The sequence below is a fragment of the Anolis sagrei genome, chromosome 9 (genome assembly GCF_037176765.1).
Source record: "Anolis sagrei isolate rAnoSag1 chromosome 9, rAnoSag1.mat, whole genome shotgun sequence".
Taxonomy (NCBI): Eukaryota; Metazoa; Chordata; class Lepidosauria; order Squamata; family Dactyloidae; genus Anolis; species Anolis sagrei.
The window spans coordinates 1,150,593-1,166,242 of NC_090029.1; the positions used below are offsets into that span (position 1 = coordinate 1,150,593).

The 15,650-nt window shown below is 48.0% G+C and overlaps 1 protein-coding gene across 8 annotated transcripts in view; it reads right to left on the reverse strand.

Moving 5' to 3' along the window:
* Window positions 1-15,650, reverse strand: part of TCF12 (transcription factor 12) — a 144,863-nt gene that overhangs the window by 74,674 nt on the left and 54,539 nt on the right. For all 8 annotated transcript variants that reach the window (XM_067471198.1, XM_067471196.1, XM_067471197.1 and 5 more), the window contains exon 7: window positions 5,009-5,073. In XM_067471198.1, coding sequence (XP_067327299.1) covers window positions 5,009-5,073 — 65 coding nt within the window. The remainder of the gene's footprint in view (window positions 1-5,008; window positions 5,074-15,650) is intronic.

The following is a 15,650-nucleotide window of genomic DNA, read 5'->3' on the forward strand; positions in this document are numbered from 1 at the left end:
CCGCCAGGTGCATTTGTGCTGTTGACGGGAGCGAGAGCAGGGCCTCCCCGGATGATCTTAGATTATGAGATGGGACGTAGGGGTGGACGCGTTCCGATAGGCAAGGGTGACTGGTAAGGCCTGGCATTGAGATTCCAATGCACTCAAAAGACCAACTTGGACACAAAGCAGCCTCAGTCCTGGTTAGGATTGAGATGGGAGATCGCTTCCTAATCCCAGATGCTGCAGGCTCTGTTTCAGTGGTATCTGTCCAGGTACCACGGGAGCAAATAAGGACTCCAGCTATTCAGCTTGCGTCAGGACCAAACTCCACAATCCGATTTCCTTCATTGTTGACTCCTGAGGAAGAAGGTTTCCTGGTTTTTTATCTGGACGACTACTGTCTGCGTTAAATCACAGAATCCTGGAATCCTAGAGTTGGAAGAGACCTCGTGGGCTGTCATCCAGTCCAACCCCATTCTGCCAAGAAGCAGGAATATTGCATTCCAATCACCCCTGACAGATGGCCACCCAGCCTCTGTTTAAAAGCCTCCAAAGAAGGAGCCTCCACCACACTCCGGGGCAGAGAGTTCCACCGCTGAATGGCTCTCACAGTCAGGAAGTTCTTCCTCATGTTCAGGTGGAATCTCCTCTCTTGGAGTTTGAAGCCATGGTTCCCTTGCGTCCTAGTCTCCAGGGAAGCAGAAAGGAAGCTTGCTCCCTCCTCCTCCCTGTGGCTTCCTCTCACATATTTATACATGGCCATCATTGTAGCTCCTCTCAGTCTTCTCTTCTTGAGGCTAAACATGCCCAGCTCCTTAAACCGCTCCTCATAGGGCTTGTTCTCCAGACCCTTGATCATTTTAGTCGCCCTCCTCTGGACACATTCCAGCTTAGAGTCAACATCTCTCTTGAATTGTGGTGCCCAGAATTGGACACAATATTCCAGGTGTGGTCTAACCAAGGCGGAAAAGAGCATGGGGAGCAGGACTTCCTTGGATATAGACACTAGGCTCCTCTTGATGCAGGCCAAAATCCCATTGGCTTTTTTTGCCGCCACATCACATTCCTGACTCATGTTTAACTTGTTGTCCACGAGGACCCCAAGATCTTTTCCACATGTCCTGCTCTCGAGCCAGGCATCATCGTCCCCCATTCTGTCACTTTGCATTTCGTTTTTCCTGCCTAAGTGGAGTCTGTTGAATTTGTCCCTGTTGAACTTCATTTTGTGAGTTTTGGCCCATCATCTCTCTAATCTGTCCAGATCGTTTTGAATCCTGCTCCTGTCCTCTGGAGTCTTGGCTCTCCCTCCCCATTTGGTCCCGTCTGCAACCTTGATGATCCTGCCTTCTAACCCTTCATCTAAGTCATGAATGAAGATCCTGACCAGGATGGAACCCTGCGGATGGCACTCCACTCGTCCCTTCTTTCCAGGATGAAGAGGAGGAAGCCTTGGGGAGAATCACCCTCTGGGTTCGTCCATTTAACCAATTCCAGATCCACCTCACCGTAGTTTTGCCTCGCCCACCTTGGACTCGTTTCCTTGCCAGAAGGTCGTGTCAAAGAAGGCCTTCCTGAAATCCAGGTACGCTCCATCCACGGCATCATTCCCCTCATCTACCCAGCTTGTAACTCTATCGAAATCAATAAAGATGCGATTGACTCATTCCATTGACCTTTCTGCCTGGCAGAAGGAACTGAAAGGCACTCCAGAAATCGATCTATCCTGCCCTGCAGGCATCAGGTGAGGGGGGGAGGAGGTTGAAAAAAAAGTGTCCCTCTGGTTGACATGATGTCCACTCCTAACTGACCGCCTGCCTGCCTGAGGTCTCCTCCCAAGGACCTGCATGATACGCAGAGGCCGACCTGGAGTCCTTGTAGCAGGCCGCAACCTCATCTGCTCAAGACACATCCAATTACTCTCGGATAATCGATGGCAGGTCACCCTCCTGGCTGTCAGACCCGCGTTGCTGGATTACTGTCTCCGCTAATAAGCTGCCAAGGGTTGCAAAAGGCTCCTCCTCCCAGAAGTGCAGAGGACAACAAGGCACCTCGGCTAATCCGCAAAGAACCTTGTGTCTATGCTGGCTGTATTATTTTAATACAGGAAATAATAGTAGTAATAACACTTTATTTTTACCCCGCTACCATCTCCCCAAGGGATTGGGCGTGGCTTACATGAGGCCAAGCCCATAATACAACAATACAAGCAATAAAAACAATACAAGCAATTTAAAACAACAAAACAATAAAACAATAACATAAGCATAGTGGTTGATGGTGGGCATTTGTGGGGGAACGGAGGACCCTGTTTGCCGCCCTGCCTCACCCAACTGGGGAATTCCACAACGCCTCAAGCCACATCTGCTAAAATGAGATGACCACCGCACGCACTTAGGCGCAGCATCACACAATTCTATCACAAATCAGTTTCCGCCAGCAATAGATTGCATAAAATGAAAGAATCGCAACTGGCCCTCCAATAACACTGTTCAACGGAGAAAAAGTTGCGGGCCTGAAAATAGTTGTTCTTTTATGATTTTGGGGTGCTGAAAACGAAAATGACATTTAAAAATGTATATTGGCTCTAGTTTTTATGATATAAGCAATCACGTGATCACGTATGGTTGAAAAAGTGCATGTAGCGACTTACACTATGGAAGATTCTAGAATATTCTAGAAAGTTTGATGACACAGTATTAGTGCCATGTGCAAAAGCCAGAAAGCCCTATATAAGGCCAGACTTTTGAACGGTGAGGGTCAGTCAGTTGAAGACTGAGAGAGTCTCGTTAAACGTCGTTTGACATTGTTCTTTTGACTGTCGTTATGCCTTGCACGTGTGTCAATAAAGCACGCTGGAAAAAAGATCTCAAGGCCAATGGACTCCGTCCATGCTGTCAGACTCCTGCTGGAGCATTGGAAGAGGGAATCCTTTCCTTGAAGACAAAAGAAAAGTCCAGAGAAGCAAACAGGATAAACTAAAGTCCTGATTAAAGCGACATTTCAACTTTCAGACTTTTCAACTGCATGAGGCCTACCAATAGAGTTTCTTGCTGCACAAACATAAACAATAGACTAATTAAATAAATATTGGCAATATAATCTGACTAAAATTTAGTAAATATTCACGGTTTATATACATGCAGTAAGGTTAGGCGCATTATCATAATATTAACAAATTACCTATTGTGGAGAAAATTGAAATAGCTGTTGCATAAAAACCAGAGCCAATTAACACATTTAATTATTATATTTGAATTCAGCATGTTAAATTTATTAAGAAACGGCACATTTAGTTTCCGTAACTGAGAAAAACTGAAAATTTGTAGAACAGTGTAATTTATGGATGCCATGAAAAGCAATGCTGTACTTAAGAAAAGGGGAGGCAACACTTGTTTGGACGGCTGTGTGTCCCTCCTGAAGGCGCTCCTTGCCTTCCTCGGTGACCGGCTGCCTGCTTCTCCGCCGGCCAATTCTCCGCACCTGCGGCCCTCTTTACATCATAAAGATGCCTGGGCAAATTAACTAAACATTCAAAAACGCACTTCTTTCAAGCAAGACTCTGCTGGTTTCTTCCCCCCAAGAAAACTATCATGAGCACAGAACAATGTCCCAAGGAACTCTGGTTTCTATGGCTAGCCAACACTTTTGAAGGCACGAAATAATGAAGACGATGGGGAGCAAGCCCTCTGCCTTGGAATCCCTGGCCGCTCTCAATGAGTCCAAGTCCCCTTTCAGGGCCGGATCAACTACACCCAAGAAGAGTATTGAAGGAACGAGCGGAAGGAAGTCATCTCGGAACCATCTTGGAGAGTTCTTGGAGAACGGGAGAAGTTCCATCAGACTGGAGGAGGGCCAATGTGGTCCCAATCTTCAAGAAGGGAAACAAGGATGACCCAAACAATGACCAATCTCCAGGCAGTCTCACATCAATACCAGGCAAGATTCTGGAAAAGATGGTCAAGGAAGTGGTCTGCAAACACTTAGAATGGGATGCGGTCGTCGCTAATAGTCAACGTGGATTGATCAGAAACAAGTCATGCCAGACTCATCTGATCTCTTTTTTCAATAGAGTTACAAGCTGGGTAGATGCGGGGAATGATGCCGTGGATGGAGCGTGTCTGGATTCCAGGAAGGCCTTCTTTGACAAGGTCCCCCATGACCTTCTGGCAAGGAAACCAGTCCAAGGTGGGCGAGGCCAAACTATGGTGAGGTGGATGTGGAATTGGTTAAATGGACGAACCCAGAGGGTGATTCTCCCCAAGGCTTCCTCCTCTTCATCCTGGAAAGAAGGGACGAGTGGAGGGCCACCCACAGCGTTCCCCCCTGGGCCCGGTCCTGATCAGGATCTTCATTCATGACTTGGATGAAGGGCGAGAAGGCAGGATCATCACGTTTGCAGATGGGACCAAATGGGGAGGGAGAGCCAACACTCCAGAGGACAGGAGCAGGACTCAAAGGGATCTCCACAGATTAGAGAGATGATGGGCCAAAACTCACAAAATGAAGTTCAACAGCGACAAATGCAAGAGACTCCACTTAGGCAGGAAAAACGAAATGCAAAGAGACAGAATGGGGGACGATGAGGCCTGGTTCGAGAAAAGACCTTGGAGTCCTCGTGGGGAGGAAGTTAAACATGAGCCAACAATGGGATGTGGCAGCAAAAAAAGCCAATGGGATTCTGGCCTGCATCAATAGGAGCCTAATGTCTAGGTCCACGGAAGTTATGCTCCCCATGCTCTATTCCGCTTTGGTTAGACCACTTTACCTGGAATATTGTGTCCAGTTCTGGGCACCACAATTCAAGAGAGATATTGAATTGTGAGAGATATTGAATCCCACTCTAGGATTCTATGATTGGGTGAGTCACCTTGTGCTGGTGGAAGGGTGAAGCTGCTCTTCCACCATCCAAAGTGGTTCAGGTCAGCAGTCAGAGCCTGTTTGCTCAAGAAGCCAGAGGCGCCCCACACTTGGGCCCCAAAATGCAAAACAAGCATGGCAGCAATGTTTTTGAAAGTGGCACACTTACCTGGCAGGTGGAGAGTCCGGGGTCCCGACCAAACAACGGGAAAGGGCTTCTTTCTGATGATTTTCCTAGGAAATAACACGAAAATTGAAAGTGAATCTCTGTTCCATGTGGGCTCAGGCCTTCATCCAAACAGGGGGACATTGAAATCAACATTGGGTTATTTGCTCTGCTTAGCAGTTCGTATTGTAAAGTAAGACATTACGCCCCTTGGCCTGAAAAAGGACAATCATGCCGATAATGGACACGGACGTGTGCCTGTGCTTCCAACTGGATACCAGTTATAGTTAATATACACAGTGTGGCTAAAAGGGAAGCCATTAAAACATCTTTACAATACAATACAATAAGCTTTTATCTATATATATAAAGAGAGAAAGGGCATCCAACGGGACAGCAAAACTCAAAAACCCTCCGACGAAAAGTTACCAAATTTACCATGCACATACCTCAACCCACAAGGTATGCACAAACCGATTCAAAATTCTAAACAACATTTCTACACACTCACAATAACAAAAGCCAACTGAGCATGCGCAAAGCCGCCCCGCCGCAAGTCCCCGGAGTGCGCACATGGCTGGCCGGCCAACGCACCCTCCATGCAAGCCACGCCCCCATCCTCCGTCGCCCCGCCCCTACCCTCCCATACGCCCTCTTTCCAACGCACCCTCCGTTCACGCCACGCCCTCCTCCCCCTCCTTCTTCTTGCTCCGCCCACACCCCCTCCAAAGAAGCCACGCCCCCTCCAAACCCTGCCCCGCCCCTTCCCGCCCTGTCCAAATCCATCCCTCCTCCCCCTCCCCCGCCGGGAGGGAGGAAGGGAAGGTGTATGAAGGAAGGAAGGAGAAGTTGAGAAGGTATATGAAAGAAGAAAGGTAGGAAAGAAAGAATACACAGAGAGAAGGAGGATGGGAAAGAAGGGAGAAAGGAAGGAAGGAGGAAAGGAAAGAAAGATAGAAAAAAGAAGAAAGGGAAGGGGAAGGGAAGGTGTCAAAAGGAAGGAAGGAAGGAAGGAAGGGGAATTTGGGAAGGGGAAGAGAGGAAAAAAGCGAAGGAAGAAGAGAAAGGGAGGGAAGAAAAGAAAGAAAGAAAAAAGGACTGGAATTCAAGAGCGAAGGAAGGAAGGAAAGAGATAGAGAGGGAAGAAAGGAGAGAAAGAGGAAGGAAAATAAAAAGGGAGGAGGAAGGAAAGAGGAAGAGAAGGAAGGAGGAGAGAAGGAAAGAAAAAAGGGAAGGGAGGAAAGACGGAGCAAAGGAAGAAGAGAAAGAGGGAGAGAAAGAGGGAGGGAAGCAGAGAAATAAAGAGAAGGAAGGATGGGAGCAAAAAGCTAGTTGGCATATACATAGGAAAGAGGCATAAAATACGGTGCAAATAATAGAAAAAGGAACTTCACATTTGCTACACATTCAGTTTACAGACTCTGTCTGAAAGATTTCACATTCCTGATCACCTGCAATGAAAAGAGCTTACTCTGAAGTCTCGCAAGTATTATTATTTATTTTTATTTATTTACGACATTTCTATGCCGCCCTTCTCACCCCGAAGGGGACTCAGAGTGGCTTACAAGTAATATGTAAATACAATATATTATGTTATTACCATAGCACAATATTTATTTATTTATTTATTTTATTTAATTTATGTACCGCTTTTCTCAGCCCTCAGGCGACTCAAAGCGGTGAACAATATCAATACAAAACCATCACGAGACAAGTATAGGGCAGTTAAAAACAATTGTAACATCAACAATTAAACAATATCATACGAAAGCTAACTGGCACAACCTGGGGATCACAACCAGACACAGTGAAGACATCAACAGTAAAATCAGAATCCAGTCTCGTCATCCATTATTCCGTATTCCTATGTCAAATTACACTAATCCAATGCTTGTTCAAACAGCCAGGTCTTCTCTTTCCTCTGAAATGCCAGCATGGAGGGGGCCGATCTGATATCTGTAGATAGGGCGTTTCACAGCCGAGGGGCCACTACTGAGAAGGCCCTGTCTCTCGTCCCCACCAAGCACGCCTGTGATGCAGGCGGGACCGAGAGCAGGGCCTCCCCAGATGATCGTAGTGTCCTAGTCGGTTCATAGGAAGAAATGCGTTCGGAGAGGTAAGTAGGGCCAGAACCATTTAGGGCTTTATAGGCTAACACCAGCACTTTGAATTGTGCCTTGTAGCAAACGGGCAGCCAGTGGAGCTGGCGCAACAGAGGGGTGGTATGCTCCCTGAGTGCCGCTCCTGTTAGCAACCTGGCTGCCGAGCGTTGGACCATTTGAAGCTTCCGAGCAGTCTTCAAAGGCAACCCCACGTAGAGAGCGTCGCAGTAGTCTAAACGGGATGTAACCAGAGCGTGGACTACCGTGGCCAAGTCAGACTTCCCAAGGAACGGGCGCAGCTGGTGCACAAGCTTTAACTGTGCAAATGCTCCCCTGGTCACCGCCGAAACCTGGGGTTCCAGGCTCAGCGATGAGTCCAGGATCACTCCCAAGCTGCGAACCTGCGTCTTCAGGGGGAGTGCGACCCCGTCCAACACAGGCTGTAACCCTATGCCCTGTTCGGCCTTGCGACTGACCAGGAGTACCTCTGTCTTGCCTGGATTCAATTTCAATTTGTTCGCCCTCATCCAGACTGTTACAGCGCCAAGCACCGGTTCAGGACCTGGACAGCCTCCTTAGTAGTACTTAGTTGCTGAATTGTCAGGGTTCCCATTCAGAGTGGTGGGATTTAAAAGGCCTCTGACAACTCAAAACAGCTCAGCCGGACGGGTCTTTGCAGACGCAATAGTGGTCGCAAAGAAAGATTCCTTTGCAGCCTTTATTGCCGCTGCATATGCCCTTAGAAAGGACACAAACCATGCTCGATTTGGCTTGCTCGGATCCGAACGCCACACGCTCTCTAGTTCCCTCTTCCTTCGCTTCATCACTGCCAACTCCTCGTTGAACCAAGGAGCTGGTTTAGCTCGGTTACTTGAGAGGGGACGTTCTCGAGCAATCGTGTCTATTGCCCTAGTCATCCCCCCATTCTAGAGGGTGACCAGGGCATCAACAGGATCACCAACCGAGGTGACGGGAAATTCCCCGAGAGCCATCAGGAATCCATCTGGATCCATAAGTCTCTTGGGGCAGACCAATTTAATGGGTCACCCACCCCTGCGGAGGTTAGGAGGTGCAGTGAGTCTAAATCTGACCAGGTAGTGGTCGGTCCATGGCAACGGAGAGATGGTCAACTCCTCAACACCGCCACCATGCTCCCATCCCTGGCAGAAAACCAAATCCAACGTGTCTCCAGCACTGTGAGTGGGGCCAGATACCCGTTGGGACAGCCCCATGGTTGCCATGGAAGACATGAAGTCTTGAGCCGCTTCTACTATGGTAGCCTCGGCGTGTACATTGAAGTCCCCCAGCACAAGAAGACGTTGGGACTCCAATGCCAAGCTCAAGACCACCCCTGCTAGCTCAGGTAGGGAGACCGTAGTGCAGCGAGGTGGGCGGTACACTAACAGAATCCCTATTCTGTCCCGGTCACCCACCCTCAGATGGACACATTCAAAATTGGTTGACTGTGGGATGGGGCTCCTGGTCAGAGGGATGGTATTTCTATAGACCATCGCAACCCCGCCTCCCTGCCTTCCAGATCTCGGCTGGTGCTGCACGGAGAAACCTGGTGGGCAGAGCTGGGTCAAATTTACACCTCCCGCTTCATCCAACCAGGTCTCCGTAATGCACGCCAGATCTGCCTGCTCATCCAGGATTAAATCTTGGATGAAAGTTGTTTTTCCGTTGATAGATCTGGCGTTCAACCACCTTCAATCCAGAGGGACCGCCATCCTGGGTACACCAACTTGCCACGTCAGGAGACCGATTTAGAGTTACTAAATTTCCACGATCCCTAGGCTGAATTAATGGTCTCCCTTTCCTGCATCTATAAAAATGCTCTGTGCGTAACAAGTACCTTAAAAACAAAAGAACCAATGAATGAAATCACACAAAATTTGGCAACAAAATGTCTCACAACACAAGGAGTGACCATCACTCAAAAATGGCTGCGGAAGGCAGCAAGGCATGCAGGGGATGAAGCCAAGACAATCTCCTCCTCCTTCTCATAATACTGAATCCAAATTTCCTCCGAGGTTAATACGACCGATACGCATTTCGCCATCCCTGGCTCAGGAAGTTGGGGTGGCACTTAATTAAGACGGAGGAGGAGGTGCACAAGGAAAGGGAACGGTGTTCGGCCCAAGCAATTGGCCCCCGACAGACAACGGCCAAAGAAAATCCCTCGCCTGCAAAACTGTTTGAAGCTGCATGAATCACTCTGTTGGAGTTCCACCGGACTCAGCACTTTTTGCTCCTGCAAATAAGAAAGCCTTGCGCCAAATGATAAACAACGTTGACTAAAGTATGCAATACCCCAGGGCGGCCTGGAAATGAGGATTTGCAGAAGAGTCAATGGCAAGGACGGAAGAAAAGAATCAAACTTGCTACACAGAACTCCCAAGACCAACACAAAATACTGGAAGGGTTTGGCGTGCACTGACCTTGATTTTTAGAGTTGTAGTTCATCTACATCAGAGAGCACCGTGGACTCAAATGATGGAAGATCTGGATCAAACTCGGCACAAATCCCCAATATGCCCGGATGTGAACGTTGTGGAGTTTGGGAAAATAAGATCTTATAGTTCAGTGGTTCTCAACCTTTCTAATGCAGAAGGAGGCGAGGGACGGGCAGATGGCTTCGCGCGCGGCCTAAGCGACCACGGAGCCACTCGCCCGTCCCTTGCCTCCTTCTGCCATCAGAAGGAAGCGAGCGATGGGCGGATGGCTTTGCGCGTGACCTAGGCGCCCGTGGAGCCACTCGTCCATCGCTCGCCTCCTTCTGCCATCAGAAGGAGGCGAGGGACGGGCGGATGGCTTCGTGCGCGGCCTAAGCACCCGCGGAGTCACTCGCCCGTCCCTCACCTCCTTCCTCCATCAGAAGGAGGCGAGGGACGGCTGGATGGCTCCATGGAGGGCTAGGCATTCAGGACTCACCCTCCAGCCCAGAACAGTCTTCAAGACTGGGCCACAGCAACGCCTGGCAGGGGACCGCTAGTTAAGAATAACAAGGTAATGATGACTAGAGTTGGAAAGGACTATGACAATGCTAAATGGATTGACGGATTTTAGAACACGATGAATGCGGGTTATAGAGCGGTTTTAGTTGATATTGTATTGTGTTGTATTGCACTGTATTAATTGTCTGTTTTTAATCTATTGTGTTATTGCTATTGCATTTTATTGTAATTGTGGGCATCGAATTGTGCTGGATGTAAGCCGCCCTGAGTCCCCCCCTAGGGGGTGAGAAAGGCGGGGTAGAAATGACCGAAATAAATAAATAAATAAAGCCCCAAGCGTGGTCCGCAGGCAGACAAGTGACTCTTAGGGCAGGAATAGGGCTTGGTTGTGTTTATTTCTGCTTCGTGTTGCAGCTGAAATGCAAGGGTTCCCTTCCAAAAGGATGCCGTTCAAGAGCCGCCTTGTTGTCGGTGCTGCTGTGTTGTTTACATGGGGAGATGGGACCCTCCCTCCCTGTCTTCCTTCCTTCCCTTGGGCAAAGGCAGAGCAACCCCTTCCCCCTCCTCCTTGGCCCTATTCTCATGTTAATGGTCTCCTCCTCCTCCCAGGGGTCTTGTTCCTGGTCATAAGCAGTTCCTAAAGATCTGCAGAACCATTCATTCCAAACTAAGGTATTATCATCTTTTTTCACACAGCTTAATACAAATCATTACGGAGTAAGCATCTGGTTGCCTGGCCTGAGCCTTCTGCTGATCCTTCACTTGATACCTGGCCATTTGACCAAGGAAACACATGGATGGGGTTTGACCATTCCCTTCACTTCCACACTCGCCAGGAACCATTCACGCAAAGAGTTTGGTTTCCTATTTCAAGAGAAGGCTTCTCTGGGGACTAAAGTGGACCAGTGGTTCTCTGCAAAAGGACTGGCTCCAGGTAGCATTTCACGGCTATTTGTGGACACTTGAGGAGATAGCCATTGCCCGCACTTTGTCCATCCTTTGTCCATCATTCTCCTTTTATTTATTTTATTTTATTTATTTGTCGTGTCAGGACAACCAGTCAATTGTATTACATTTCTAACAGAACAAAGCAAACAAACAGACAAAACACAAAGTTTGCAAGCTTGGTAGTGGATTAAATGTCCTTTGACCAGTCTCTGGCCACGTGGAGTGCCTCTGGCGTTGCCGCAAGAAGGTCCTCCCTTGTGCATCACGTGGAAGAAGGGCTCAGGGTGCATTGCAGCAGACGGTCAGTGGTTTGCTCTTCTCCACACTCACATGTCGTGGACTCCACTTTGTGGCCCCATTTCTTAAGGTTGCGTCTGCATCTCGTGGTGCCAGAGCGCAGTCTGTTCAGCGCCTTCCAAGTCGCCCCGTCTTCTGTGTACCCAGCGGGGAGTCTTTCATTTGGTATCAGCATGGATTGAGGTTCTGGTTTGAGCCTGCCACTTTTGGACTCTCCCTTGCTGAGGTGTTCTGTAGATCTTAGAAAACTATGTCTTGATTTAAGTCGTTGACGTGCTGGCTGAGACCCAAACAGGAGATAAGGCGGAGATGCCTCTGCCTTGGTCCTTTCACTATTGGCTGCTACTTCCTGGCGGATGTCAGGTGGTGCAATACCGGCTAAGCAGTGTAATTTCCCCAGTGGTGTAGGGCGCAGACACCCCGTGATAATGCGGCATGTCTCATTAAGAACCACATTATTATTATTATTAAACTTTATTTGTACCCTGCTAGCATCTCCCGAAGGACTTGATGCGGCTTACAAAGGCCAAGGCCTCAACACAACAACAACAACAACAACAGACAATAACAATACGATGCAAAGCAAATTAAAAACATAAGCAATAACAAAACATTACACTATTACGCAATAAAACCAGGGCCGGGCCAATGATGGGTACAGGTTAAAAGTGCAGGGTGTGACAGGAGGCATGTTGGAATTCTGGGCAAGTGCAATGTGCAGAGAGTCTTAAACTCTAATAAAATGCTTCTAATAAAATGGACACAGTGCTGGGGATTATCCTATTCCGGAAAGGCACATCGGACTAGCCAGATCTTCAAGTTCTTCCTAAAGACTGCCAACGTGGGTGCTAATCTAATGTCTTTGGGGAGGGTGTTCCAAAGTCGGGGGGCAACCACAGAGAAGGTCCTGTCCCTCGTCCCCACCAAACGCGCCTGCGACGCAGGTGGGATCGCGAGCAGGGCCTCTCCGGATGAACGAAGGGAGCGCGTGGGTTCATAAACGGAGATGTGGTCATGCAGGTAGGCATCCACTGTTTGAACGTGGTGAGATGTATTCCACACTGGGCATGCGTACTCAGCAGCAGAGTAGCATAGCGCAAGGGCAGATGTCTTCACTGTGTCTGGTTGTGATCCCCAGGTTGTGCCAGTCAACTTTCGTATGATATTGTTTCTAGCGCCCACTTTTTGCTTGATATTCAGGCAGTGCTTCTTGTAGGTCACAGCACGGTCCAGAGTGACTCCTCCCAGGTATTTGGTGCACTGAAATGCTCCAGTGGATTCCTTCCCAGGTAATAATCCTCAGAGCTCGGGATGCTTCTCTGTTCTTGAGATGAAAAGCACATGTCTGTGTTTTAGATGGGTTGGGGATCAGCTGGTTTTCCCTGTAATAGGCAGAAAGAGCACCTGGAGCTTCGGATAGCTTTTGTTCTACCATCTCAAAGCTCCCTGCTTGAGCGGTGATGGCACGATCATCAGCATAGATGAAACCCTCTGTCCCTTCTGGCCGTGGCTGGTCATTTGTGTAGATGTTGAACACGGATGGGGAAAGCATGCTCCTTTGAGGCAGGCCGTTCTTCTGTTTCCACCATCTGCTTCTCTGGCCCTGGAACTCAACCAAAAAGCTCCTGTTTTGTAGCAGGTTTCCTATGAGGCGGGTGAGGTGGTCGTCCTTTGTGATATTAGACATTTTTCTCAGGAGGAGGCGGTGGTTTGTAGTATCATAGCCTGCTGACAAGTCTATGAAGACGGCTCCTGTGATCTGCTGGAAATCTGCCACAGAAGACAGCTCCTGTGATCTGCACATCTTTCTCCTAAGAGGAATCCACACACCTCTACTTGTTTGCCCCTGGCATTAATGCTTTGTTTAAGGCACCCCAGAGGGGATGTTCCCATTGCTGGTCAGAAATGAGAGGCGAGGAAATGTCTCCGGGATAAACCTCCATCCCTCCATCCCGAAATGAGTGATGGCAAGGCTGTGGGCAAGGCGCCCTCCGTATCCCACCATCTATTATCCCTGTCAAGTTAATGTCCCATGTTGAGCCATATGGCGCGGGGATATCGTCAACAAAGAACATTCCTTAAATTGGTTACACTCAGCATTTGCAGCCGTCCACAAAAGCCTGCCGTCAACAGCTTTCTTGTGTTTTGAGCACAAGAACCCATATCCTATCATTTCCCAAAGCAACCGATTCCATGTACAGTACCCTGGAATAGCCAAGTGTAAAATTCATTATGTACTAGCCGTCCCCTCCCACGCGTTGCTGTGGCCCACATGGGGGTTCTGTGTGGGAGGTTTGGCCCAAGTCTATCATTGGTGGCATTCAGAATGCTCTTTGATTGTAGGTGAACTACAAATCCCAGCAACTACAACTCCCGAATGTCAGGATTCTGTTTCCCCCAAACTCCACCAGTGTTCACATTTGGGCAGACTGAGTATTCGTGTAGAGTTTGGTCCAGATCCATCATTGTTTGAGTGATCTCTGGATGTAGGTGAACTACAACTCTAAAACCAAAGTACACTGCCCACCAAACCCTTCCAGTATTTTCTGTTGGTCATGGGAGTTCTGTGTGCCAAGTTTGGCTCAATTCCATTGTTGGTGGAATTCAGAATGCTCTTTGATTGTAGATGAACTATAACTCCCAGCAACTACAACTTGCAAGTGTCAAGGTTATTTTCCCCAAACTCCATCATCTTGACATTTGGGCATACTGAGTATTTGTGCCAAGTTTGGTCCAGATCCATCATTGTTTGAGTCTGCAGTGGTCTCTGGATGTAGGTGAACTACAACTCTAAAACCAAAGTACACTGCCCACCAAACCCTTCCAGTATTTTCTGTTGGTCATGGGAGGCCCGTGTGCCAAATTATGGTTCAATTCCATCGCTGGTGGAGCTCAGAATGCTCTTTGTTTGTAGGTGAACTATAAATCCCAGCAACTACAACTCCCAACTCCTCGGTGGAGTATCTTGCATTTTGTGTGTGTGCTTCTTTTTTCTCAACTACAGAAATCTAGCTGTACTTTCTTCGAGAGGAAAGAGTTTCAACTAAATATATATCTCTATATGCATTAAGGGTAGGTCACAGCTGAATTACGAACTCCCCAAAGAAGCCTCTGGCTCCTGGCACAACGCATTACGTCTTGAGCTGGGAATGAAGCTCAAGGAAGAAGAAAAAAGAGAAGGAGGGGAAAAAGATGAAGAAAAAGAAGAAGAAGAGGAGAGGGGCAGAACTCCCTCCCCCTCCCCCCTCCCCCCCCCCCCCCAGAGAAGCAATCGCAAGCAAAAATGCTGAGAAAACATCATCAAACCCTGAACACAGCATCAATTTCGCTTAATTACAGCCTTGTCAGCAATGTGATTATTCAAACAGCTCGTGTAAATGTTAATGAGCCCGCATTTGCATATTTATTTTTCCCCCCTTTGTTGAAATGTCATTATTACATTCTACAATGATGAATGGTGCTGATGAAGCGGTCCGATATATAATTAGTCATTAGGTGGGATGAATAGATCAATTATGAAGGAAACCTGAGATTAAAAATAATAGCCCAACAAGGCGGCCCAAACAGCACAAGGAAAAAAACCCTGGAAAAAGAAGGTTTTGCAAATAACTTGTCACTTGGAATCCAGAATTACTACGTTCGTATTCAGGAAAGGAACTCAAAAACAAAAGAGTTGCTTTACTGATCATCAAGTTTACTGATCATCAAGTTTGCAGACGACACCAAATTGGGAGGGATAGCCAACAGTCCAGAGGACAGGAGCAGGATTCAAAACGATCTTGACAGATTAAAGAGATGATGGGCCAAAACTAACACAATGAAGTTCAATGGGGACAAATGCAAGATACTCCACTTTGGCAGAAAAAAGGAAATGCAAAGAGACAGAATGGGTGATGCCTGGCTCGAGAGCAGCACGTGTGAAAAAGATCTTGGAGTCCTCGTGGGGAGGAAGGTAAACATGAGCCAACAATGTGATGTGGTGGCAAAAAAAGCCAATGGGATTTTGTCCTGCATCAAGAGGAGCATAGTGTCTCGATCCAGGGAAGTCCTGCTCCCCATGCTCTATCCCGCCTTGGTTAGACCACTTTACCTGGAATATTGTGTCCAATTCTGGGCACCACAATTCAAGAGAGATATTGACAAGCTGGAATGTGTCCAGAGGAGGGTGACTAAAATGATCAAGGGTCTGGAGAACAAGCCCTATGAGGAGCGGCTTAGGGAGCTGGGCATGTTTAGCCTGAAGAAGAGAAGGCTGAGAGGAGATATGAGAGCCATGTATAAATATGTGAGAGGAAGCCACAGGGAGGAGGAGGGAGCCAGCTTGTTTTCTGCTTCCCTGGA